This window comes from Mercenaria mercenaria, chromosome 6, assembly GCF_021730395.1.
Source record: "Mercenaria mercenaria strain notata chromosome 6, MADL_Memer_1, whole genome shotgun sequence".
NCBI classification, from domain to species: domain Eukaryota; kingdom Metazoa; phylum Mollusca; class Bivalvia; order Venerida; family Veneridae; genus Mercenaria; species Mercenaria mercenaria.
In genome coordinates this window covers 45,959,356-45,987,157 of record NC_069366.1, presented here as the reverse complement: position 1 = coordinate 45,987,157, position 27,802 = coordinate 45,959,356, and the positions used below count along the sequence as shown (strand labels likewise).

At 35.6% G+C, this 27,802-nt stretch overlaps 1 protein-coding gene across 1 annotated transcript in view; it reads right to left on the bottom strand.

The window, feature by feature from the left end:
* The window catches only part of LOC128557714 (pachytene checkpoint protein 2 homolog), a 32,968-nt gene that overhangs the window by 2,872 nt on the left and 2,294 nt on the right, over positions 1-27,802 (bottom strand). Inside the window, exons 2-10 of the mRNA XM_053545721.1 lie at positions 22,584-22,746; positions 21,816-21,995; positions 21,345-21,435; positions 20,176-20,312; positions 19,425-19,511; positions 18,596-18,702; positions 16,790-16,943; positions 7,118-7,230; positions 3,919-3,988 (exon numbers count right to left, since the gene is read on the bottom strand). Of these exons, the coding sequence (XP_053401696.1) occupies positions 3,919-3,988; positions 7,118-7,230; positions 16,790-16,943; positions 18,596-18,702; positions 19,425-19,511; positions 20,176-20,312; positions 21,345-21,435; positions 21,816-21,995; positions 22,584-22,746 (1,102 nt within the window). The remainder of the gene's footprint in view (positions 1-3,918; positions 3,989-7,117; positions 7,231-16,789; positions 16,944-18,595; positions 18,703-19,424; positions 19,512-20,175; positions 20,313-21,344; positions 21,436-21,815; positions 21,996-22,583; positions 22,747-27,802) is intronic.

Below are 27,802 nucleotides of genomic sequence, written 5' to 3'. Positions count from 1 at the left end.
ATACTATATACATAGACACAATCTTGTGCGCACCATCTCTCCGCATCCCCTTGACACAATTTAATGAAACTTCACACAAGTGATCAGTACCAACAGTAGTTGTGCATGGGGCATGTTAGGTTCTTTTAGAAAAAAAATTTGCAGAGTTATGGGACTTTGTTTTTTTGTTACTATACTATATACATAGACACAATCTTGTGCGCACCATCTCTCCTCATCTCCTTGACACAATTTAATGAAACTTTATACAAGTGATCAGTAACAACAGTAGTTGTGCATGGGGCATGTTAGGTTCTTTCAGAAAAACATTTTGCAGAGTTATGGGACTTTGTTTTTTTTTGTTACTATACTATAAACATAGACACAATCTTGTGCGCACCATCTCTCCTCATCCCCTTGACATATTTTAATGAAACTTCACACAAGTGATCAGTAACAACAGTAGTTGTGCATGGGGCATGTTAGGTTTTTTCAGCGACAAAAATTGCAGAGTTATGGAACTTTGTTTCTTGTTAACATACTATGTACATACAGTCTGCATATGCAATCTTGTGCGTGCCTAATCTACCAAACCCTTGCACACAATTTAATGAAACTTAACACAAGTGATCAGTAACAACCCTAGTTGTGCATGGTGCATGTTACATTCTTTTAGATATATATTCTGCATAGTTATGGGACTTTGTTTTTTGTTACTATACTGTATACATACATATATGTCTATATATATACAGTCCACATAATTATGCAATCTTGTGTGCGTCAAATTGCAATGTACTGTGTCAGTGCATGCGGGGGGTACATTCATCACCTTTAGTGATAGCTCTAGTTTATTCTGCCACTACACCTTTGTTTCCCTAAAACGAAAACTCGCTTTTAAGTTTTCACGACACTTTTACACAGCACATGCTGAGGGATAATTCTCCATCACTATTTAAAATGTCATTTGAAATACAATCTACTTCCAGAATTACTATAATAATGCATGTATTTTTTTTACTTTCTTGTGTTTACATTGAAAAAATAAAAATTTGAAGACAACACAAAGAATGGATCAAGCAGTGAATTTCCCCTGTTGGGCAGCTAGGTTAAGTAGTCTTCAAGTCAAAGAGAATCACATGACTACAAGAAGTTAGTAACTAAAATTAGCTAATATTGTGTTGCAAGCACGTGTCTAACAACCTAGATTGTATGCAGAGCTATGTGTGTACCTTTAATGAGGACACCTCAAACAAAATATGTTAAAAACAAAATTTTTAATTTAACACAAATCAATGCAATGGACTAGTAGTGAGTAATCAATGATGAGATATACCCTTCAAAATCTACAATTTACTGCCTATAGCCCTATACACTCTATGCTGACTTTCATAAAGCAGTCTAAAGTAGATGGAAACATATAAGATTTCATCTAAGATTTGCTTCAAGAATATTAGCATTCTCAATCATAATTCATTTATTTTATTAAATAATCCTTGTCTGTGAGAAATTTTCAAGAATTAATTTGCAACATGTCGACTTAAATTACACATGGATTCATGCACTATTATAGTCACAATGATACTATGTTTATACAAGAATGAGAATTAGTATCAACTGTAAGTTTAAGTAGATTGAAAATTGTTTTTAATGAAAAGGCAGGATAAATAAAATATCAAGTAATTATCTTTCTGAAGTTATCTTGCTCGTCTCTGAAATGTTTTCTTCATCAAAGCCTCGAGCGGATAAACATTTCACAGACTTGCCGATTAACTGAAGTTCAGAAATACTGAAACTTAATATTTTCTATTACTGTATAGTGGGTTATATTCACTGAGGTTTAATTTTCGCTATATTCGCAGTCAACATTGACAGCACGAAGTCTAAACTCTGTGATTTATTATGTCTCCCCCAGGAGACATATTGTTTTTGCCCTGTCCGTCCGTCCTTCCGTCCGTCCGTATGTCACACTTCATTTCCGAGCAATAACTGGAGAACCATTTGACCTAGAACCTTCAAACTTCATAGGGTTGTAGGGCTGCTGGAGTAGACGACCCCTATTGTTTTTGGGGTCACTCCATCAAAGGTCAAGGTCACAGGGGCCTGAACATTGAAAACCATTTCCGATCAATAACTAGAGAACCACTTGACCCAGAATGTTGAAACTTCATAGGATGATTGGTCATGAAGAGGACATGACCCCTATTGATTTTGGGGTCACTCCGTCAAAGGTCAAGGTCACAGGGGCCTGAACATTAAAAACCATTTCCGATCAATAACTAGAGAACCACTTGCCCCAGAATGTTGAAACTTCATAGGATGACTGGTCATGAAGAGGACATGACCCCTATTGATTTTGGGGTCACTCCGTCAAAGGTCAAGGTCACAGGGGCCTGAACATTGAAAACCATTTCTGATCAATAACTAGAGAACCACTTGACCCAGAATGTTGAAACTTCATAGGATGATTGTACTCGCAAAGTAGATGACCCCTGTCAATTTTGGGGTCACTCCATTAAAGGTCAAGGTCACAGGGGCCTGAACATTGAAAACCATTTCCGGTCTGTAACTTGAGAACCACTTGACCCAGAATGTTGAAACTTAATAGCATGATTGGTCATAAAGAGTAGATGACCCCTAACGATTTTGGGGTCACTCTGTGAAAGGTCAAGGTCATAGGGGCCCGAATATTGAAAACCATTTCCGGTCAGTAACTTGAGAACCACTTGACCCAGAATGATGAAACTTCATAGGATGATTGGTCATGCAGAGTAGATGAACCCTAACGATTTTAGGGTCACTCTGTTAAAGGTCAAGGCCACAGGGTCCTGAACATGGAAAACCATTTCCAATCAATAACTTGAGAACCTCTCGACCCAGAATGTTGAAACTTCATAGGATGATTGTTCATGCAGAGTAAATGACCCTTATTGTTTTTGGGGTCACTCCGTTAAAGGTCAAGGTCACAGGGGCCTGAACATTGATAACCAGTTCCGATCAATAACTTGAGAACCACTTGACCCAGAATGTTGAAACTTCATAGAATGATTGAACATGCAGAGTAGATGACCCCTATTGATTTTGGGGTCAGTCTAATAAAGGTCAAGGTCACAGTGGCCTGTTCATGTAAAATCATTTTTTGGAAATAACTTGAGAACCACTTGACCTACAATGTTGAAACTTAATAGGATGATTGGACATGCAGAGTAGATGACCCCTATTTATTTTGAGGTCACTTGATCAAAGGTCAAGGTCACAGAAGCCTGAACAGTGACTTGAGAACCACTAGGCCACTAGTGTTAAAATTTAGCGGGATGACTGGACATGCCAAGTAGATGATCCCTATTGCAGCCAACCATCAGTGTCTCTTTGACTTTCGCTCCTGACCCCTATTGACTTAGTGCCTATAGGACTTTGCATTGGGGGAGACGTGCGCTTTTTTACAAAAGCATTTTCTAGTTATTTATTTATTCTATGATTAAAAGTCTGTGATTTTTTGTTACAGAACTAAATTTCACACAAGTGTTGAATTATTATAATATGCTATTTGCGTCTCTATTCAGACGACAAGGACACACTTAATCGTGTTTATTATTATTTTCATGTCTAGTAAGAGTGATCTCCCTTTCTATTGTTTACAACCAAGGTTTATAATTTGCAGTCGAAGTAGTTTCCCCGAAATAAAGACACTGTGATTTCAAAACTCTTCAAAAAACGCGAACACTTGGCACCGTGAATATATCCCGTTAAACAGTATTTCAACTAAAACTTTAACCATTATTCATGATTCTAATTGCTGACTGTAAAATGGCAGAAATCTGTCAACAAATCTGTCTACAGGTTTTCCACTAAATTACAGCTATATCTATAGAGACTGTATTGCCTATGGTATAAAATAGCAGGAGAAAATTAAAGATTAAAGTAAAAAAAAAATCTAACCTGTACATAGCAAGCATGAGCAATGAATGGTAGTTTTCTCAAGGTTCTTCCACTGAGACCATGACTTTTACTGAAATTATAATATACATACTGCTAAGTTTTTATTTTGTTGTTATCTGTATAGCTCAAGATCCAAACATAACAATATCAAAATTGGTAAAACAGACAGGTACATCTTTTAAATATCAAAATTCCTACTTAAATTTTATATAAGTTCAACAATAATGTACAAATGAAATCTTCCTATCATACATGTTTTACAGCACAACTAATGCTGCTGACCTAGCTTACATGTTTTACAGCACAACTAATGCTGCTGACCTATCTTACATGTTTTACAGCACAACTAATGCTGCTGACCTATCATACATGTTTTACAGCACAACTAATGCTGCTGACCTATCTTACATGTTTTACAGCACAACTAATGCTGCTGACCTATCATACATGTTTTACAGCACAACTAATGCTGCTGACCTATCTTACATGTTTTACAGCACAACTAATGCTGCTGACCTATCTTACATGTTTTACAGCACAACTAATGCTGCTGACCTATCTTACATGTTTTACAGCACAACTAATGCTGCTGACCTAGCTTACATGTTTTACAGCACAACTAATGCTGCTGACCTAGCTTACATGTTTTACAGCACAACTAATGCTGCTGACCTATCATACATGTTTTACAGCACAACTAATGCTGCTGACCTATCATACATGTTTTACAGCACAACTAATGCTGCTGACAGCTTTTTATCACTTTGTTTATATTTACAATTACTAACAACTGAAGTATTTCCTAAATTTAAAGAAAATAGACATGAATCTGAAGGCTTGTAGGCTTAAGAGATCACTGAAAGTTTGTACAAACTTTCACTTTATTCTTCCTGTCTTTATTTACAAGACATTGTCTGGCAGAATATTCTTTGCTGCAGTTCATAAGCCTGCAAGTGCATAAGAAGTGAAGTCTAAAGCAAGCTCCAATTTAATCCTCAACACCATATCATCTGCAGAAAACACTAATTATATTGCCAAAGGGTTGATAAAAAAAAAGATTACAGGTTATCAAGACAAGAGGACCATGATGGTCCTGAATCGCTCACCTATCCCCACATGATCCAGTGTTGAACTGAGTATGACGTCGTTATTTCTATTATTTGACACAGTGACCTAGTTTTTGAGCACACGTGACCTAGATATCATCAAGATAAAAAATTCTGACCAATTTTCATGAAGATCCATTGAAAAATATGACCTCTAGAGAGGTCACAAGGTTTTTCTATTATTTGACCTAATGACTTAGTTTTTGAAGGCACATGATCCACTTTTGAACTTGACCTAGATATTATCAAGGTGAACATTCTCACCTATTTCATGAAGATCTCATGAAAAATATGGCCTCTAGAGAGGTCACAAGGTTTTTCTATTTTTCGACCTACTGACCTAGGTTTTGAAAGCACATGACCCAGTTCTGAACTTGATCTAGGTATCATCAAGCTGAACATTCTCACCAATTTTCATGAAGATCCATTGAGAAATATGGCCTCTAGAGACGTCACAAGGTTTTTTTATTTTTAGACCTACTGACCTAGTTTTTGACCGCACATGACCCAGTTTCGAACCTGACCTAGATATCATCAAGATGAACATTCTGACCAATTTTCATGAAGATCTCTGGAAAAATATGGCCTCTAGAGAGGTCACAAGGTTTTTCTATTTTTAGTTCTCCTGACCTAGTTATTGACCGCACGTGACCCAGTTTCAAACTTGACCTAGATATCATCAAGGTGAACATTCTGACTAATTTTCATAAAGATCCCATGAAAAATATGGCCTCTAGAGAGGTCACAAAGTTTTTCTATTTTTAGACCTACTGACCTAGTTTTTGACCGCATGTGACCCAGTTTCAAACTTGACCTAGATATCATCAAGGTGAACATTCTGACCAATTTTCATGAAGATCTCTTGAAAAATATGGCCTCTAGAGAGGTCACAAGGTTTTTCTATTTTTAGACCTACTGACCTAGTTTCTGACCACACCTGACCCAGTTTCGAACCTGACCTAGATATCATCAAGGTGAACATTCTGACCAATTTTCATGAAAATCCATTGAGAAATATGGCCTCTAGAGAGGTCACAAGGTTTTTCTATTTTTAGACTTACTGACCTAGTTTTTGACCCCACGTGACCCAGTTTCAAACTTGACCTAGATATCATCAAGGTGAACATTCTGACCAATTTTCATGAAGATCTCATGAAAAATATGGCCTCTAGAGAGGTCACAAGGTTTTTCTATTTTTAGACCTACTGACCTAGTTTTTGACCGCACATGACCCAGTTTCGAACTTGACCTAGATATCATCAAGATGAACATTCTGACCAACTTTCATAAAGATCCCATGAAAAATGTGACCTCTAGAGTGGTCACAAGCAAAAGTTTACGCACGCACGGACGGACGGACGGACGACGGACGCCACGCGATCACAAAAGCTCACCTTGTCACTTTGTGACAGGTGAGCTAAAAACACATGACAGTCATGAATAATACATGCCTGTTACAATAAATTAATTATGACATTTAGAATACATATTCAGTACACTTTAAATTTTAGCATTTTTGACTAATGCAAGGGTCACAATGCTGGATATACATGTACTTATCCAAACTGGCTGGTTATCAAACTTGACCTAGATTTTATAGTGATACACAATATATATGTATAAGAATGGTTGTGACCAAAGAAAATTATTCATGAAAAACATAGCTGACAAAGCCAGTTTTTCTGAAACACAGAATCTTTGGGATTATTGGCTGGTAATTATTCAGGTTGATATTAGTTCAACTGTTGCTCTTTTTTACCCTGTATAAAGCAGTAACTGAGGTACTTAAGGAGGTCAAATTTGAGCAGCCAGTGTAAACTAGAGAAGACAAGCTTTTTGTTTTTCTTACTATAGTGCAAAGTTTCTTTGGACGACTTTTGAATTTATTTTGTTGATTTAACATCGCACCAACACATTTATAGGTCATATGGCGACTTTCCAGCTTTGATGGTGGAGGAAGACCCCAGGTGCCCCTCCATGGACAACTTTTGAAACAAATAAATGAAGTAGTCCCCTGTCTCCAAGATCTCATCAACCCTTCAGACAATACTGTTCAGTGAGAACTTTTGTTTAGTTAATTGATGGTAACTTACATTGCTATTTCTCTCAGCTGTAAACTGTCTCTAGTGATATCATTTTCTACAAATCTCATGAATTCTAGAGCTCTGAGATCTAACACAGACTGTGAGGAGATAATTATTCCAGCCTGCAATAAAAATGTATCATTATATAATATTATGTGTAAGTTAATTTGTTGGTTTTTTTTTTTGGTTAGCCACAGTGACACAACTTTGGTTCACCTCCAGAGGAGGAAGAGCCCAGGTGCCATATCAGAAATTATTTCTAGCAGAATCGATGACCATCTAAAAGCTAACTGGGTGTGTAACTTTCATCACAATGCTATACCTTCAGTGAAGTTTCAAACCTACAGTGGTGGGGCAAGCAATTCAAGGTCAGCAACTCGAACAAGTTAAGGAGACTATTTCAAATATCAAAACATAATTATATACTTCACCATAACATTATTCTTGATGGGTCTTGATCATATTCAGAGACAATAACCAAGCAGGACTGAAATTCACTGACTGCATTGGAAAATCTCAAAACTTGAAAATACAATAAACAAGGGGGGTATTCGATCTACTCCTTACCACCGAAACAAAATGGCGGCCAAAACTGAAAATGTGAGTTTTTCTTACTTTTTTCCTTTTTCAAGGATATCTAGACAATAGCACATGTCAATCAACCTGCTCCACTGTTTTCTCTATCAACCGATACCTTTCACTTTGGAAACAGTACTGTAATTTGTCTGGAATGCTGGTCATGCGATTCGAATCGATGAAAAATCCTCCGTTAAACACGCGATAAAGAATAGTACGACTTGCAAAAATGGTCTTTTTTACCTTATATATCCCAGGTTGTAAGCTATTTTTCTGATTTGAAGGAATATTTCCACATACTTATCTAATACTGTTAGTTTTGTGCAGATCACAGTTCGTATTTTCAAAAAAACACAATTTTTGTCCGATGGTAAGGAACAGTGTGCGAAAATTAGAGGATAAGGTGCAGTGCAATTTTTTCAACTTTTTACAGTTTTCTTTCATCGTTTCTGAGATAACCAGTTGACATTTCTCTACCATGTAATAAATGAAGGGGTCGGATTGAGGCCGGAGTAGAACAGTAACATAATCCGCGAATGAACAATTATTACTAGACAAGATATGTCAGTAGGTAAGCACACTTGACTTTTTCAGTGATTGTCGGTTAAACACAACTGTTGTTCTCCGTTCTACGTGGTGTCTTATATCACTTTTGACCTAGATGTTTGGCCAATCAAACATTTTATAGGAACCTATATTTGGCCATTCAAATGCTAAATAGGTAGGGAGCAAATGTTACCGATTTTTCAACTGGTTAAATATACAAAGCAACCCAATTTCGTCTTCAGAAGATATAAAACAAAAGTTTGATTTCCACTTCAGAAGCTTTTCAAGAAATATAAACAACAACGATTCTTCTGGAAATTACAAATCGGTTAGGTCTCTTGGCAGACTTTTATGATTATTCATGACGGCAAAGAACCGTTGCTTTTTATATTTCACAATCTCATTTGCACATTTAAATTTAAGTGAAACTCTGATCATCTTACTGTAATTCGTGTAGTATAATACTAGTAGCAATTTTCAGTTGCTGTGCATTTCTATGTGTAAAATGAATGATATTTCCACATAAGTATTTGGTTGTCGTGCTTTTGAAATATATAAACCAGGCATTCGGAACAGGACAATGCCTCTATTCTGTATGCTAAAACATATGGTAATCCAATTTCACTTGAAAGACTTCCAAGTAGGATGTCTTGATATCAGCCTGCATGAAAAATGTGAAAAATGTAAACATTTTCATAAACATGGCTATAATTACGGGGACTCGGATTCAGTCTTCATTTAACAAGAGGACCATGATGGTCCTGAATCGCTCACCTATCCCCACATAACCCAGTGTTGAACTGAGTATGACGTCGTTATTTCTATTATTTGACACAGTGACCTAGTTTTTGAGCACATGTGACCTAGATATCATCAAGATAAAAAATTCTGACCAATTTTCATGAAGATCCATTGAAAAATATGGCCTCTAGAGAGGTCACAAGGTTTTTCTATTATTTGACCTAATGACCTAGTTTTTGAAGGCACGTGACCCACTTTTAAACTTGACCTAGATATCATCAAGGTGAACATTCTCACCAATTTTCATGAAGATCTCGTGAAAAATATGGCCTCAAGAGAGGTCACAAGGTTTTTCTATTTTTCGACCTACTGACCTAGTTTTTGACCGCACATGACCCAGTTACGAATCTGACCTAGATATCATCAAGCTGAACATTCTCACCAATTTTCATGAAGATCCGTTGAGAAATATGGCCTCTAGAGAGGTCACAAGGTTTTTTCTATTTTTAGACCTACTGACCTAGTTTTTGACCCCACGTGACCCAGTTTCAAACTTGACTTAGATATCATCAAGGTGAACATTCTGACCAATATTCATGAAGATCTCATGAAAAATATGGCCTCTAGAGAGGTCACAAGGTTTTTCTATTTTTAGATCTACTGACCTAGTTTTTAATCCCACGTGACCCAGTTTCAATCTTAACCTAGATATCTTCAAGGTAAACACTCTAACCAATTTTCATGAAGATCCATTGAAAAATATCGCCTCTAGAGAGGTCACAAGGTTTTCCTATTTTTAGACCTACTGACCTAGTTTTTGACCGCACGTGACCCAGTTTCGAACTTGACCTAGATATCATCAAGTTGAACATTCTGACCAATTTTCATGAAGATCCATTGAGAAATATGGCCTCTAGAGAGGTCACAAGGTTTTTCTATTTTTAGATCTACTGACCTAGTTTTTGACCCCACATGACCCAGTTTCGAACTTGACCTAGATATCATGAAGGTGAACATTCTGACCAATATTCATGAAGATCTCATAAAAAATATGGCCTCTAGAGAGGTCACAAGGTTTTTCTATTTTTAGATCTACTGACCTAGTTTTTAACCCCACGTGACCCAGTTTCGAACTTGACCTAGATATCATCAAGGTGAACATTCTGGCGAATTTTCATGAAGATCCATTGAGAAATATGGCCTCAAGAGAGGTCACAAGGTTTTTCTATTTTTAGACCTAATGACCTAGTTTTTGACCCTACATGACCGAGTTTCGAACTTGACCTAGATAACATCAAGGTAAACATTCTGACCAATATTCATTAAGATCTCATGAAAAATATGGCCTCTAGAGAGGTCACAAGGTTTTTCTAATTTTAGACCTACTGACCTAGTTTTTGCACCCACGTGACCCAGTTTCGAACCTGACCTAGATATCATCAAGGTGAACATTCTGACCAATTTTCATGAAGATCTTATGAAATATATGGCCTCTAGAGAGGTCACAAGGTTTTTCTATTTTTAGACCTACTGACCTAGTTTTTGATGGCACGTGACCCAGTTTCGAACTTGACCTAGATATCATCAAGATGAACATTCTGACCAACTTTCATAAAGATCCCATGAAAAATGTGACCTCTAGAGTGGTCACAAGCAAAAGTTTACGGACGCACGGACGGACGACGGACACCGCGTGATCACAAAAGCTCACCTTGTCACTTTGTGACAGGTGAGCTAAAAATGCGAGAGGAATTATTCACCCAAAATCACTAGTGAGGCGCATGTGTATGTTACTGTTTACTATCTTCTTCACAAATCAATAGAAGAGTTATTCGTCTCCATGTCATATAGCACTAAGCTTGTTTGATTTTTACACCGAATCTTTGACTGTTACCTTTGTCTGATAGTAATTTATGAAGCTTCAAACTACAGTAAACAATACATACGTTACTGTCGCCAGCTCATTTTTATGTTTAATGAACGTTCTTTAGTTAAAATTCATCAGCAGTCAAGAAATCACATATTTTTATGAAGTAACTTTGGAAGTTATTTTATAATCAAACATAGATACAAATTTTTCCGGACTTCTCTGGTATCAGTCATCATTTAAAATGATGTCTCAACCATAATGATACTTATGTTATGCCAAAGAATATGATAATGTTTCTGGGTAGAATAAACATTCGCATGTCTGTTCGTAAATTATATAACTATTATGCTTGCTCATTCATGCTGTTAATTCGAATTACATTTTATATCATATCAGCGTGGAAAACCTTACCCAAAAGCGTATATAACAGATTGATACATCCGTTACCTTATTGTAGAAATATCACAATTTAATTCATTTTTTTAATGCTTTTAAAGACTGAGTTCATTGTCATATCTGATAGCTGATTACCCTTTAGGCAACAAATATCTGTCTATGCATATTCTTTATGAGCATCAAAGAAGGAAATGATACATACGTGATCGATACATAATTTACTGAAATATTTAAAACTAACTCCTACGTCAGCATACGTCAACAGTGACGCAGGGTTTCATGTTTACAAGCTTTTTAGGCCGCCAACTTTTAGTTTTGATAACCTTTTATCACGCACACATTGTAAACAAATTCAGTTTTGAGAATTGTATACTATAGATATGATAAGAGAATAATATCACACCGTAATAAATTTTCATATCTAATATTTTTTAAACATAGAATATGCTTATTATTTTCAAATGAAATCATTACATATATATTAATGTATATAAAAGTAAAGATACAGTGTGTACAAGTGATACATACGTAACCAATAGTAACGTATGTATAATTTCAAATAAAAAACATTTCTTTTTTTGTGGCATTCGTAATGTAGTAATAAAATAATTTGAATATTATGTTCGGAATATACAGGATATGAATAGATAGAAAAGTATTTTCGCATTATGTTTAATTTTGAATGGGTGCCATTATTTATCTCCAAAGTTGATTTGACAATGTAATTCAAGTTCCATTTGATCTGTAATTCATTTACATCAATCTTAATGCTTCAATTCATTCGTACAGGATGGATTTTATATCGTTTCGTAGAATTTTGACGATTACATAACACAGATTCTTATTTTTGTACAGCAGGAGGTAACATGCCAGTGTAATTGTGCAGTAACGTATGTATTTGCTTAGAAAAAAAAAAGCTATTTGTTGTCGCGATATTGTTTATTCTTCTTTTCTGCAATTCACATGATATGCATAACTGCCTCGATAGTGATTAAACATCTTAAAACACTTTCTTTATTATAGTTTTAGACCAATATACTAGAAATTTAGGACGTACATAAATTTCAGGACAGTATCATAGATGATTGAATTCAAATGAGAATACACTATTGCCCATTAACAGTAATACAAAATTTAATGTTATCGAAACATATTCAAAGGGCATATAAAAGATTTTATTAACGAAAAGTGGTATCAAGTACATTGTATATGCATAATTTACTTAACTGGTACATACGTTACCTTGAGCATACTCATCGATTTTGTGTTATGTATGATGAAAATATGATAGAATGTTCTCAAAGTTGTTAGAATGACTGTAAATATTCCAGGACTTTTCCTTCAGACAAAACTATTGTTTGTATTACGTTTAAATTACATAGAAAAAAAAGAAAAAAATCTGCTTTAGTTCACTCTGAATGTTTAAATAAAATTTGATTTCAATTCATCTTGTTAGTTTGATATACGAAGCAGGAAAAATAAATGCAGTTTGTATAATCAGTATGTAGCTAAAATGCTGGTATATTTTCAGCTATTCTACTAAACATACCGACACAGTATGTCAACCGCGCAACTGTTCCCAAAAACAGTTTGTTTTTTAAACACTGGTGTAGTCACGTATGTATTTTGAAAACCCTCAAGGAAAAAGTGGTGATGTTTTTTAATGTATCATAACTTTCTTCAGAGAAAATTTTCATGGTTGTTTTTTTTTGTGTGTTTAATCTAGGTATGTTTTATTTTGGAAATGAAAGCACCTCACTTGTATACCTCAAAATCTTTTTTTTTCAGATTTTTTATGACCTATATGCGCCTAATTAGTGATTTTGAGTGTATTACTTCCCCCAAAAAAGCTTTTAAAATGTTTGAATTATTATATACCATTAGGAGAAAGGCTTCTGGAAAATAAGATGTAGTCCTTTTTATAAAACAAGAGCACCGCCTTGCGGGTGCTGACGCTCATCCGATTTTTTTTGTATAATAGAAATATTGTCCTACCCATGATTTTCTAAGTCTAAAAAGGGCCATCATTTTTGCAAAAAGCAGGATAGAGTTATGTTTCTTGATGTCCACTTATGATGGTGAAAAACTGTTGCAAGTTTTAAAGCAATAACTTTGATAGTTTATGAGAAAAGTTGACTTAAACATAATACTCAACCAAGAAAATGATTTTCTAAGTCCAAAAGGGGCAATAATTATTGCAAAAAGCAGGATGGAGTTATGTTGCTTGCTGTACAGGGTCAGCTTATGATGGTGAACAAGTGTTGCAAGTTTCAAAGCAATAGCTTTGATAGTTTAAGAGAAAAAGTTGACCTAAACATAAAACTTAACCAAGAAATCTGATATTTTCTAAGTCAAAAGGGGCCATAAATCTTGCAAAAAGCAGGATGGAGTTATGTTTCTTGCTGTACATGGTCAGCTTATGATGGTGAACAAGTGTTGCAAGTTTTAAAGCAATAGCTTTGATAGTTTAGGATAAAAGCTGACCTAAACATAAAACTTAACCAAGAAAACTGATTTTCTAAGTCCAAAAGGGGCAATAATTCTTGCAAAAAGCAAAATGGAGTTATGTTTCTTGATGTACAGGGTCTGTTTATGATGGTGAACATGTATTCCAAGTTTCAAAGCAATAGCTTTGATAGTTTAGGAGAAAAGTTGACCTAAACATAAAACTTAACCAAGAAATCTGATATTTTCTAAGTACAAAAGGGGCCATAAATCTTGCAAAAAGCAAGATGGAGTTATGTTTCTTGATATACAGGGTCAGCTTATGATGGTGAACAAGTATTCCAAGTTTCAAAGCAATAGCTTTGATAGTTTAGGAGAAAAGCTGACCTAAACATAAAACTTAACCAGGCAACGCCGACGCCGACAACCGCTCAAGCGATGACAATAACTCATCATTTTTTTTTCAAAAAATCAGATGAGCTAAAAAAAGATGTTCGCAGTAGTGTTTTCAAATAATAATATTAAGATTTAGATTCGTTTATTTATAAAGCTTATGGAACTATAGATGTGTTGATAAACGTAATTTATGATACTGCTTTCACCCCTGAAATTAACATGTATGCTTTAACACATAATGGGAACTCCAAAAACATTAGGAGCATAAGCACCACTTGTCAAAACACAAATGTAAAAGCACATAGTGTAAACCATCCTATACCAAAAAGAAATTTACAGATCTTGAGTTAAATGTTGGCAAGGGACACTATATTAAATACTTGCTAAACTTTTGGCTTTCAGTACATCACGTGTCTGATAGACAGGTGGATACCATTTAAATCTTACTACATTGAACAAGAGATGGTTATAAATGATCACCAAAATATTATTTTAACAGAATTTTACTTGTCTCTGAAAAGAGCGAAGAAAAAAGTCGCTTGAAGAAGTGAGCTGCACCTTATCCTCTTATTTTCGTACACTGTTCCTTACCATCAGACAAAAAACTGTGTAATTTAAAATTGCGACTTTTAATTGGCTCCAGACTAACCATGAAGGAAATATATATTGAAATTTTACTTCTAATCAGAAAAATAGCTCACAGCTGTTTGAATGATTAGGCAAAAAGACTATTTTTGCTAATCGCACTATTCCTTATCCCGTGTTTAACGGAGGATTTTCCATCGATTCAAATCCCATGACCAGCATTCCAGACAAATTACAGCACTGTTTCCAAAGTGAAAGGTACCGATAGATAGAAAAAACAGTGGAGCAGGTTGATAGCCATGTGTAATGGTCTAGAAATCCTTAAAAAAGATAAAAAGTAAGAAAAACTCACATTTTCAGTTTTGGCCGCCATTTTGTTTCGGTGGTAAGGAGTAGATCGAATACCCCCCTTGATAAAATCTAATCTAAAGCACTCGCTTAAGCATCTCTAAAAACGCAAATTGTTCATTCTAACATAGCTCCTTTTGTTGGTCAGTTAAAAAAGAAAGACAAGTGTTAAATATATCATTTTGTGACAAACAAAAGTTGAAGATCTGTGAGAGATCTTTATCACATAAAATTGCCATAGTGTGCCCGGTAACTTTCACCTAAAATGAATGATGTTCAGAATAACTTTTATCTTAATGAATTAAAGAGAATTCCTATAGTTTTTTTCTTTTATATAACTTTTTCAAATTCACATATATGTTAGGAAAATTTGTGCTGAAAACAACGAACAAATAAAAACAATGGGTCACCAGGCTTGTTTCTGTGCAAAATTGTTTTGAAAACACCCAATGTTGCTGAAACTGATAGGGACTTTTCAACATTTTCATGACTGTTTGCTTTTTTTATAAATACCAACCAAAGTATGCGTAAAGACAGCAAAATAAGGTTTATTCTTTTAACAGATTTTATTATATACTTATTTCATATCATTGTGATCATAGTCATATTTGTTATACAATATCATTACTATTATGCGTACAAAAAGAAAAAAAATCTGGTTTCATATTCACTTTTGTGAACTTTTTTCAATGGAAAATACCCATAGTAAAGAATATTTTTTTAAATTTTGACAAAACTGTTTCTAGACATTTTTTCTTGTTTTCAATGTGAATAAACAATTGTATTGTGAAAATAAAAATGGCAAAAAGCTAAATTTTATGTTAAGACCGCTTGAATGCAACAGCTGTTCGGACGAAAAATGGTGCGAACTTGACCAAATTGATTACATGTATATCTGTTATTAGTTTTTTTCAAAAATTCTTAATTCTTTCTATAATTCAATACAAAATAATCTGAAAGGGGATATTTCTTATCGATACAAATTTAATTGTCTAACATTATATAAACAACACTGCCTTTGTACTAAAATGCGCTGCCAAAACACAGCCACAAAATGGCAAGATACATGTCAGGCATGATTCATGTCAATACAACATAAACCAGTATCAACATTTGATTACTGATAAAACTTACTAAAAATGTTATTTTATTCAAAATTCCTCATATTTAAGATTGTCTGCCATATGTTTCAACAAATGTTGACTTCACTTCAATTTTCCATAGAAAGTGTCGGCTGCGCAGAAAGATGCGCATAAAAAACTACCGGAATTCCCTTTAATAAGCAAGTTAAAATGAAAACAAACAAAACCGTCTTGTGGTTTATCATCTGATTTACAACAATTCATTGTTCAGATTCTTGTGCATCTCAACTCTTGAACTGTAAATCAGACAATAAACCATGTGAAGCCTAGGATTTTGATAAATCATACATAATTTGTGAAAACAAAAACAGCAGCTGATTACTTGAAAACCAATCAATTTACTAAGAGATATAAAGCTTTTTCATTTTGTCCTACTCTTACAATACTATAAAATCATTAATATTAATGGGGGAGCTAATTTCTATGATTCTCATGGTTGCACCAACCCACAAAATTTAATCCCAACAAACATATAAAATTCCCAATAATTGTATCTTCAAACCTTAAAATTCATATCTCCCCGAAATGGTTCTTATGACCAAAACTATGATATTTACTGCCCACGAGATTAAATGGTTTTACATTATACAAATATAACATATGACATCTGAAACTGCACATTTAACTATGCATTACCTTGATAAGTTCATGTAGACAGGATCTATATATACTAAAGATGGCCGAAGGAGAGGGAGGACCTATGTACTGTTTAATATCTGCACGATCCACAAACGCTAGGTCTATTGCACCAGTTACATTCGATGTAGTTAATATTAGCACATTTGGATATCTGTAAAAGAGAACAATATAGGTATGTGAAATCTGTTGTTGTTGTTGTTTTTTTTTAAACAAGAGCACCGCCTTGCGGGTGCTGACGCTCATCTGATTTTTTTTGTATAATAGAAATATTGTCCAACCCATGATTTTCTAAGTCTAAAAAGGGCCATCACTCTTGCAAAAAGCAGGATAGAGTTATGTTTCTTGATGTTCAGTGTCCACTTATGATGGTGAAAAACTGTTGCAAGTTTTAAAGCAACAGCTTTGATAGTTTATGAGAAAAGTTGACTTAAACATAATATTCAACCAAGAAAATGATTTTTCTAAGTCCAAAAGGGGCAATAATTATTGCAAAAAGCAGGATGGAGTTATGTTGCTTGCTGTACAGGGTCAGCTTATGATGGTGAACAAGAGTTGCAAGTTTTAAAGCAATAGCTTTGATAGTTAAGAGAAAAAGTTGACCTAAACATAAAACTTCACCAAGAAATCTGATATTTTCTAAGTCCAAAAGGGGCCATAAATCCTGCAAAAAGCAGGATGGAGTTATGTTTCTTGCTGTACTGGGTCAGCTTATGATGGTGAACAAGTGTTGCAAGTTTTAAAGGAATAGCTTTGATAGTTTAGGATAAAAGCTGACCTAAACATAAAACTTAACCAAGAAAACTGATTTTCTAAGTCCAAAAGGGGCAATAATTCTTGCAAAAAGCAAGATGGAGTTATGTTTCTTGATGTACAGGGTCTGCTTATGATGGTGAACAAGTATTCCAAGTTTCAAAGCAAAAGCTTTGATAGTTTAGGAGAAAAGTTGACCTAAACATAAAACTTAACCAAGAAATCTGATATTTTCTAAGTACAAAAGGGGCCATAAATCTTGCAAAAGCAAGATGGAGTTATGTTTCTTGCTATACAGGGTCAACTTATGATGGTGAACAAGTATTCCAAGTTTCAAAGCAATAGCTTTGATAGTTTAGGAGAAAAGCTGACCTAAACATAAAACGTAACCAGGCAACGCCGACGCAGACGCCAACGCCGACAACCGCTCAAGTGATGACAATAACTCATCATTTTTTTTTTCAAAAAATCAGATGAGCTAAAAATTGCTGTTTTGACCAAAACAAAAGCTAAAACATAGAAAAGTGAATAATCCATACTTATTTTTCACTGTAAACAAGTATGCCCACGGGCAGAATGTCGAGCCCCCCAGCTGTCAAGTGTGACATTGACCTTAGACCTAGGGACCTGGTTCTTGCCAAGACACTCCGTCTCATAATGGTGAACATTCATGCCAAGTTACATCAAAATCCCACCATGCATGAAGAAGAAATGCTCCGGACAAACTTCAATTTGACCTTTGACCTCCAACTGTGACCTTGACCTTTGAGATAGGAACATGGGGTTTGCTCATGACAAAACTTTCTCATTGAGGTAAACATTCATGCCAAATATAAACAAGATTGGTCCATGCATGTCAAAGTTATGGTCCGGACAAAATCGGTCGGACGCACGCACATACACCGAACCGCCAAAGGTGGCAACTAAGTCGAGCTCACCGCAAGTGGGATCAACAAAAAACAAAAACAAGTTCACCAAATGCAAGAAAATTTCATCTGGTCAAGTTGTGTAAGCACATCATTAACCATTCTTAAAGTATCTGGAAGAACTAACCTTTTTATCTGATCGAGTTGTGTAAGCACAGCATTAACCACTCTAATAGCATCTGAAGGTTCACTACCAGACATAGCACTCTTCCTTGCAGCTGTCAAACTTTCAACCTACTCATAAAATTGTTTAATTTAATCAACAGTATATGAGTAGGACTTACAATGGATGATTGTCACAACACATTATCTTTCAACCAGAACCACTTGTGCTTAAATACCTAAATTTATTTAAGGTTGCTGTAATTTAATCAACAAAAAGAACTCTGACCCTCCAAACCTGAGTTTCTGGATTAATCCGGAATTTTATCACCCCTACTTAATATGGCTTGGTTCTGTGTATGGTAAAAATCCTCATTAGTTTTGGAGAGAATTACTTAACTAACTTTCAAACAGAACTTAAGTGGACAATTAGATACATGTATTTCACGGCTGGCCTCGGATAAGAAATTATAAAGAAAATACCAAAACAACAATACAAAAGATAAGCAAACCTGACAAAATTATTGTACTAGTATATCTCATCTTAATTCTTACTTGGCCAAAATCTATAAATGAGCCTGCATGCGCGCAGTCTGGTCATCTGGTCAGGATCCATGCTGTTCTCTTTCAAAGTCTATTGCAATTAGAGAAATTGTTAGTGAACAGCATGGATCCTGACCAGACTGCGCAGATGCGCAGGCTGGTCTGGGTCCATGCTGGTCTCAAAGCCATTGTGTTGGTTTTCTCATGGCACGGCTCAAATAAGCTTGTCAAAGAAAAGACACTTTAATTGCCAAAGTTAAAACATACTAAATATCATACAGCAGCATCAAATGTTTTCAAGTTCACATTACCTCATCAATGAGAACACAGACAAGTGCATCTGGGTCATCTATCAACTCCTGTATCTTCTGAAACATCTTCATCACAAGTTTACCACTCTGTAATATATAACAGGTTTATGTAAAGTTTTATTTCTTAGACAAGCATGGGTTGCCATTTTATCCTACTTTTTGATTTACTATATGCTCTGAAAGCTGTTTGGATAAAGCATTGTGTATTTCAGAAATCTGGTAGTATTTTTATCAATTTTTTTACATCTCCCTATTCAGCAGATTTATGGCAACTGTGTGTGAAATTGGCTACTTTTTGTTTGAACATGCAATGTCTGTGTTGACTGCATTCATTGTGAAATCTAGCTAGTTTAACCAGCTGGTGTTTATGAAGTTTATGTCTTTATTCCAGTCTACATGTGTGAAGCTTAAGCTTCATAGTTCTTGTTAGGTTTAACGTCACACCGACACATAGGTTATATGGTGACTTTCCAGCATTTGAGGGTGGAGGAAGACCCACAGGGGCCCCTCTGTGCATTATTTCAGGCATGGGCTGACACTTCGTTAGAACCACCGGCCTTATAAGCCAGCTTTTTAACTTCCGTACATGAAAGTATTCTACACCCCAAGTAAGTTTTCGAACCCACACCATTGAGGGCAATTGTAATGAAACATGCAGATACCAATTTCGAAAAGTATAACATTCTGTGACTTTTAAAATGGATCTTTTAGTATTCATTTATAAACTGTCCATTAAATTAGTATCAGTTACCTCTGAGAACCATTTTGAAAACAAACTGTGGCTGTTAATCTCTATCAGTTGTCCATAACTAAACCTTTCTGCAAGACGTATACACAGTTTCTGAGCCAAAGCTCTACACAACGACGTCTTGCCTGTACCAGGGGGACCTGTAACATACAATCAATATGATACACACAGTTTCTGAGCCAAAGCTCTACAAAACGATGTCTTGCCTGTACCCGGGGGACCTGTAACATACAATCAATATGATACACACAGTTTCTGAGCCAAAGCTCTACACAACGATGTCTTGCCTGTACCCGGGGGACCTGTAACATACAATCAATATGAGTACACAGTATCTGAGCCGACGCTCTACACAATGATGTCTTGCCTGTACGCGGGGGACCTGTAACATACAATCAATATGAATACACAGTTTCTGAGCCAATGCTTTACACAACAATGTTTTGCCTGAAACTAATGGACCTGTATACAGTAAATACGGTCCACTAAACTGAAATGTTAACAGTATATACTTAACAAGGTAAAAAAATGTAGTAATAATATCAAACAAAAGTGACACACAGGAATGCCCCAAAATTAACACAACTGCTGATATGCTAAAAAGAATATGGAATAAGTCAGTAAAAAGATATAAACAAGTTTGCTCATCAAGTTAGAATGATAACTGAATTATTAATTTGTATCTTTGTGAAAAAAGTTTTTAACATTTAAAAAAAATATTTCATACATAAAACTTAAGATTGTTCCATTTTCTGTTCCTGACAATGAAAAGTCTATTTGTTTTGGGTTTAGCACCAGTTTTCAACAGTATTTCAGTTACATAATCGCAGGCGGTCAACCTGATCAATATTTCTGGATTTGGTATCAGTATTCACCTGTTCTCTGTACGTACATGTAATTATCAACTTCTCCACATGAATCAGAGGAGAATAACTGATTCCTATCAAATTGTCATGGGGAAAACATGTCTTGCCTGGAGACCAAACTCTGACCCTATGATCCATTCATTCCTTAATGAGTCATGCGGGCAAATATAATTATTAAATAAAGCATGACAATGTGTACATTTTCAATATTGGCTGTTAATCAGCTCTCTTGGTAACATATTATCTCTGTAAGTAATGCTACTAAATACCAATGTATGTTTTCTGTATACTGTCTAAAAAACATACCATGTAATAGGACTACTTTGTTCCAAGATATGATATTGTGGTCTACATTTTTGTCTGTGAACAGCAAAGTTGTTGCTGCATAATTCAGCAACTGAAAGGGAACAGAAAACATAAAACATTAAATTACCCAATCTTGTTCAATTTGTAACATGATAAAAGCATAAAAATTGTAATATTAATATACTAGTTTCTCATCTTTGTATGTACTGGCATGCCAATTTCACACTTTGCTAAACTGAGATTAAAAGTAAAAGAGTGAACTCATTTTTAAAAAATCTTTTAACTTTAAAAACATGATCCACAGATCCTGGAGGTCATGGGTTTGAACCTCACTTGAGCCACAGAAGCCTACCTACTGAACTCATATTTACAACTGTATTGACTTTTCACAAATACCAGACCAGAAGGATTTCTCACTGGTCATAAGCTTCAACTTCAAGCTTTCTTCTAAATTGTGCTAAGAAGAAGAACCTTTGTTTTAATATCTTCATCAAACACAAGGCTTTCCCACATTCCATCGAAGTCTCGTGATGGCAGAATCCAGTGACTGGCTGCAGCGAGATCTTCATCCTCCAACTCTTCCATACCTGGACCTCCTTCTTGTAGCTGGAACACATGGTAATGAAGTGTGGCCACACTCAAGTCTATGCTCTGCAATGTAGGGAATTTTGTATAATAATATGCGATTATGACCAGACAAGCATATTAGGCTTTCAGTTACAATTAAAAACTGAACAGTTGACATGATATTATCTAAATTGTGGAGATGCGACATAGAGTTGTCACCAGTTACCATGACAATGATGTGCATGTACTGACAACAAAGCCGAAATGGTCAAGTAGATGGATACAGAATTTTTGCATACTGATAATGGTGAAGAAAATGTAAAACACAGCAATAGCAGATAAATTAGAAGCAATTCATTTTAATGTTTTAAAAAATGTTCAAATTTAACTACATTGTATTACACTTGACATCTTTAAATATATACACACTTTTATTAATTAACAAGGAGTTAGAAAGTTACAATGTATCTCTCCCAGAATTTGCCAGAAATAAACTAAGATGGAACTATTTCTTGCTTTCATACTTTCTCCATAAGAGTCTGGTTGATATATCACTGTACTGTTGATATTTTGTCAGTTGAAATATCCAATCAACAGCCTTGTGTGATCATAAAATCCAATAAAACATATACTCTGTTCAGGGGTCAAATGTAAAAAAAAAAGTTGATTTACCTCATGCTGTGATAATTTTGTGTCTGAGATGGCAATCTTGTCAACATGTTGCTTTAAGAATTCATCCCTAAATTCTGTAAGGTATAAATCTCCTGTAGAGAGACTGCCACTGACATCAAACAATCTTTGAACATTTGAAACCACATCTGCCTTTACTGCTGTGCTAAAAATACAAGATTAAATCTTATGCTATTTTGAAGTTCTACATATTTTTACCAGTATACAGCTGAGTATATAGCATTCATCACATTATAGATTTTTAAAGTGCTTGCAATATAATACGTGTAATGTACGACTAATTGTGTTGTACATACAAGTATGTGTACATTAGGTTTACGGCAAATTTTGATTTATGTCATATTGTGACAACTAATGTTTCATACAATTTTATTTATTAGAATTGTATAATACAGTGCAAATATGAAATTATATTATATGTACATGTCTGTCATATTATTCATATCATTTTACTAAAATTGCCAAATGGGTCTATGACCTAATGACCTATCCGATACAATGAAATAAACTATACACATGAAAGTAATTCATCATGCTTATGGACATTCATACTTAAAAGTATATGAATAAATGTTGTTAGTGGCTAAAAGGGACTGGCCTCCAGATCATTCGACAACACACAAAAAAAATATTTTTTACATATCTGGATGCTATATTTGTTAAGAAGGCTTTAAAACTTAATTACTGACAAACTATATGTTACGGAAACACATGTGAATACCGGTATGCTGTTTTTACTACTTTTAACGTTGAAAATTGAAAAGCGTTTACTCCAGGTAAACTGTCTCAATTATAAACATCTATATTTTGTAGTCATAATTCCGCTATACAATGTAGCTCTATTGGTTACGACGTCGGGAAAAACTCTTTATTGTCGCGGTGGTCTGGGGTTCGATTCCCGACGAGGCCATCTTTTTTTCTTGACTTGGATTTTTAAAAATATTTTAGAAACAAAAACTCGTATTCAAATGTTCATAATATAATCAAACTTCAGTTTGAGAGAAAGATTATTTTTAGCCAAATCTGGAGGTCAGTGCCTTTAATGTGTTCAAAACCCGACAGGGTTCTGCTTACTAATCTTGTGTATGTTAGCACATTTGACAGTTTACAAAATTTATTACAAATTCTTCACTGCATATTTCATTTGTTTATAAAATCCTTTATCTAATCCCTGTGGAACATTTTCTCCAGATTTTGGTGCTGATTTTTTAAAGATTTTACCCATGTTTCATTCCTTAAAGATGCACTAATGTTTCAGACAAAAGAACAGTTATCATTGAACAATCAAGGGCTCTTTCATTCAAATTGTGCAGAAGCCCTAGCCTTTTCATTTTATCAAAAAAAGTGATTCTTTTTAAAATTGTGATTTATTTTCCCTAAAATTGTGAAGATAAATTCATGATCTTGATATGGTTTGTAAAAACAAGGCCAAGATGGCCCTATATCGCTCACCAGAGTTGATCTGGACTACTGGCCTAGTTTTTGATACCACATGACCCAGTTTCAAACTTGACCTAGAGATCATAAAGACAAACATTCTGACCAAGTTTCATAAAGACAGGGTCACAACTGTGGCCTCTAGAATGTTAACAAGTTTTTCCTTTGATTTGACCGGGTGACCTAGTTTTTGACCCCACATGACCCAGATTCGATCTTAAACTAGAGTTCATCCAGACAAACATTCTGACCACTTCTCAGGAGTTTCAAACTTAAACTACAGACTCTATAGTGTTCACAAGATTTTCCTTTGACCTGGCCTACTGACTTAGTTTTTGATTCCACATGACCAGGATTCGAATCTGACCTAGAGATCATCAAGACAAACATTCTGACCCAGTTTCATAAAGATTGGGTCACAACTGTGGCCTCTAGAGTGTTCACAAGCTTTTCCTTTCATCTGACCAGGTGACCTAGTTTTTGATCTCACATGACCAAGATTCGAACTTGACCTATAGATCATCAAGGCAAACATTCTGACTAATTCTCTGAGTTTCAAACTTAAAATTTAAAATAAATTGTGGTTTGTAGAGTGTTAAAAAGATTTTCCTTTCATCTGGCCTAGGGACCAAGTTTTTGACCCCAAATGACCCAGTTTCAAACTTAACCTAGAAATCATCAAGAGAAACATTCTGACCAAGTTTCATAAAGATTGAGTCACAACTGTTGCCTCTAGAGTGTTCACAAGCTTTTACTTTGATTTGACCGGGTAACCTAATTGTTGACCCCACATGACCCAGATTCAAACTTGGCCTAGACATCATCAAGACAAACATTCTGACCAAGTTTCATAAAGGTTAAGTCACAACTGTGGCCTTTAGAGTGTTCACAAGTTTTTCCTTTGATCTGGCCTACTGACCTATTTTTTTTGCCCCACATTAACCAGTTTAAACTTGACGGTAATGACCTATATAGAGATCATCAAGACAAACATTCTGACCAAGTTTCATAAATATTGGTTCACAACTGTGGCCTCGCAAGCTTTTTCTTTGATCTGGCCTACTGACCTATTTTTTGGCCCCAAATGACCCAGATTTGAACTTGACCTATATAAAGAGACCATCAAGACAAACATTCTGACCAAGTTTCATAAATATTGGGTCACAACTGTGGCCTCTAGAGTGTTCACAAGCTTTCCCTTTGATCTGGCCTACTGACCTAGTTTTTGACCCCACATGACCCAGATTCAAACTTGGCCTAGACATCATCATGAAAAACATTCTGACCAAGTTTCATAAAGGTTGAGTCAAAACTGTGGCCTCACAAGTGTTCACAAGCCTTTCCTTTGACCTGGCTTAGTGACCTAGGGTACTTTATTCAATAAATGTTAATGTCTTTTTTGCATTTTGAAAGGTTTTTACTTACAAATAATACATTTTTTGGGCAAAATCATATATTTAATTTTTGCCTAGGTTGCAGACAGTCATGTTACTAAAAATAGAAACAAGTTGGTTTTTCCAACATTTTGTGCGATTTCCTTAGTGAACAAAACTTACTATGAAAGCATAATCTTAGAATAATCAAGAAACTGATTTTAGTTGGGAATTTTTTCTTTAGATTGGGAATTTTTTCTTTTGATTGGGAATTTTTTGCTTCAGATTTGGAAAAATGGAGCATATTTGGCATTGGGAATGGGGCCGATATTCAGTCCCATGAGACAGGTCAAGCTTTTCATCCTTATATAACACAGGGTTTTTTTTCGGCCGTTTTTATAGCCGTTATTGGGCTATATTCCCAATGCCAAAAAGTATGTATTTTTTCCTTAAATGGGTGCAAAAATTCCCAATCTACATTCTGAAAAAAATTTCATCAAAATTGCACAAACATTGACCAAATTATGGACAATTCTGTAATGGAAGTATGTTAAAGAGGGTGTACAGTGTGAAACAAGTGTATGAGAAAGTGCTTTAACACATCCTTACTATATCCTATGGGACTAAATATTTCCCAATTTGGAACATTTACGCGTCAAAATTCCCAATATTGTGGGTATAGGCTATGTTCCCAAACCAGAAAGAACAAGAGCTGTCACTAATGGTGACAAAAGCCCCCGCTGCACCTTGACCTTTGACCTGGTGACCCCAAAGTCAGTAGGGGTGGTGTACTCAATAAGTACTATCAGCATGTGAAGTTTGAAGGTCCTGAATGAAGTGGTTTGCATGTAAAGTGCCTTCATGCAAAAAGTTAACGTTGGCCCCTGTGACCTTGACCTTTGACCCCAAAGTTAGTAGGAGTGGTGTACTCAATAAGTACTATCAGTATGGGAAGTTTGAAGGTCCTGGGTGCAGTGGTTCGCGAGTAAAGTGCCTTCATGCAAGAAGTTAACGTTGGCCCCTGTGACCTTGACTTTTGACCTGGTGACCCCAAAGTCAGTAGGGGTGGTGTACTCAATAAGTACTATTGGCATGTGAAGTTTGAAGGTCCTGGGTGCAGTGGTTCGCAAGTAAAGTGCCTTCATGCAAAAAGTTAACGTTGGCCCCTGTGACCTTGATCTTTGACCTGGTGACCCCAAAGTCAGTAGGGGTGGTGTACTCAATAAGTACTATCAGCATGTGAAGTTTGAAGGTCCTAGGTGCAGTGGTTCGCGAGTAAAGTGCCTTCATGCAAAAAGTTAACGTGACTAACGAACAAAGGAACCAACGGATGGACAGTTGAAAACTAATATGCCTCTCTTCGGGGGCATAAAAAACCCTGTAACATCTAGGCCTGTATAAGGCCACGTCCCAATCCAGAAATATACTATTTTTTCCCAACGGTGGCAGAGATATTTCCCAAAATGCAAGGTAAGATTTCCCAAATTCATGCCAACAGATGGTTAAGATTTTGTTTACATTTTAGTATAGCCAGAGGAAGCGTACGTTTGTCTGGTATTGATTTTTTGTTGCACTATATCCTAACAGTGCACAGAACAACGAGTGACACATTCCAGTTAAGTCTGATCAATCCGTTACGTTTCATGACCTGGATTTTAGTCCGTGTTTCAGGGGAGCTAAATTTCGGTGTTTACTTCTGGTAACAAGTGGCCGATTATTTTCCCCAAAACTGACAATTATCGCGCATAAATTTCCCAATTTGAAAGGCTAAGGCCCCTTCCCAATTTCCTGATGAAAAGCCCTGCAGGTGGAAAAAGCCATGGTGAGGGGCATCATGTGAAAGCCTGGATTATTCATCAACAACAATCCTTATAATTTTTCTTATAATGGGGATTTTTTCAGTTTAGATGTTGGAGTAACAAAGTATAGCAAAAACGCTTTTGAAACTTAAATCTATTACCGACAAGGACTGAAATACCGATTAAGAGGCTTGGAATAACGAGAAAAGGGCCATGTAAATATTATTCGAAGTAAAGTAAACCCTGGGAGAGAAAACACCAAGATCTCTACTGGGGCTCGAACCCTGTACCTCGTGATCCATAGGCGGACTCTCTAACCAAGTCGCTAATGAGTTAACCCAACAGCCTTGCTGTTGGAAGTGGCCTATGAACCTACTAATTGGGGGTTTATCAGTGGCGCAATGCGAAATATATTAATGATAAATCCCCATTCTAGGCGATGCCTTAATTCATATTAGTGTAATAGGAGCGGAAAATGTGCAGCCCGATACAGGACTTGAACCTGCGACCTTCTGCTTGCAAGTCAGATGCTCTACCATTTGAGCTAATCGGACAATCGATATCATAGACTAATTATATACATTAATGTCAT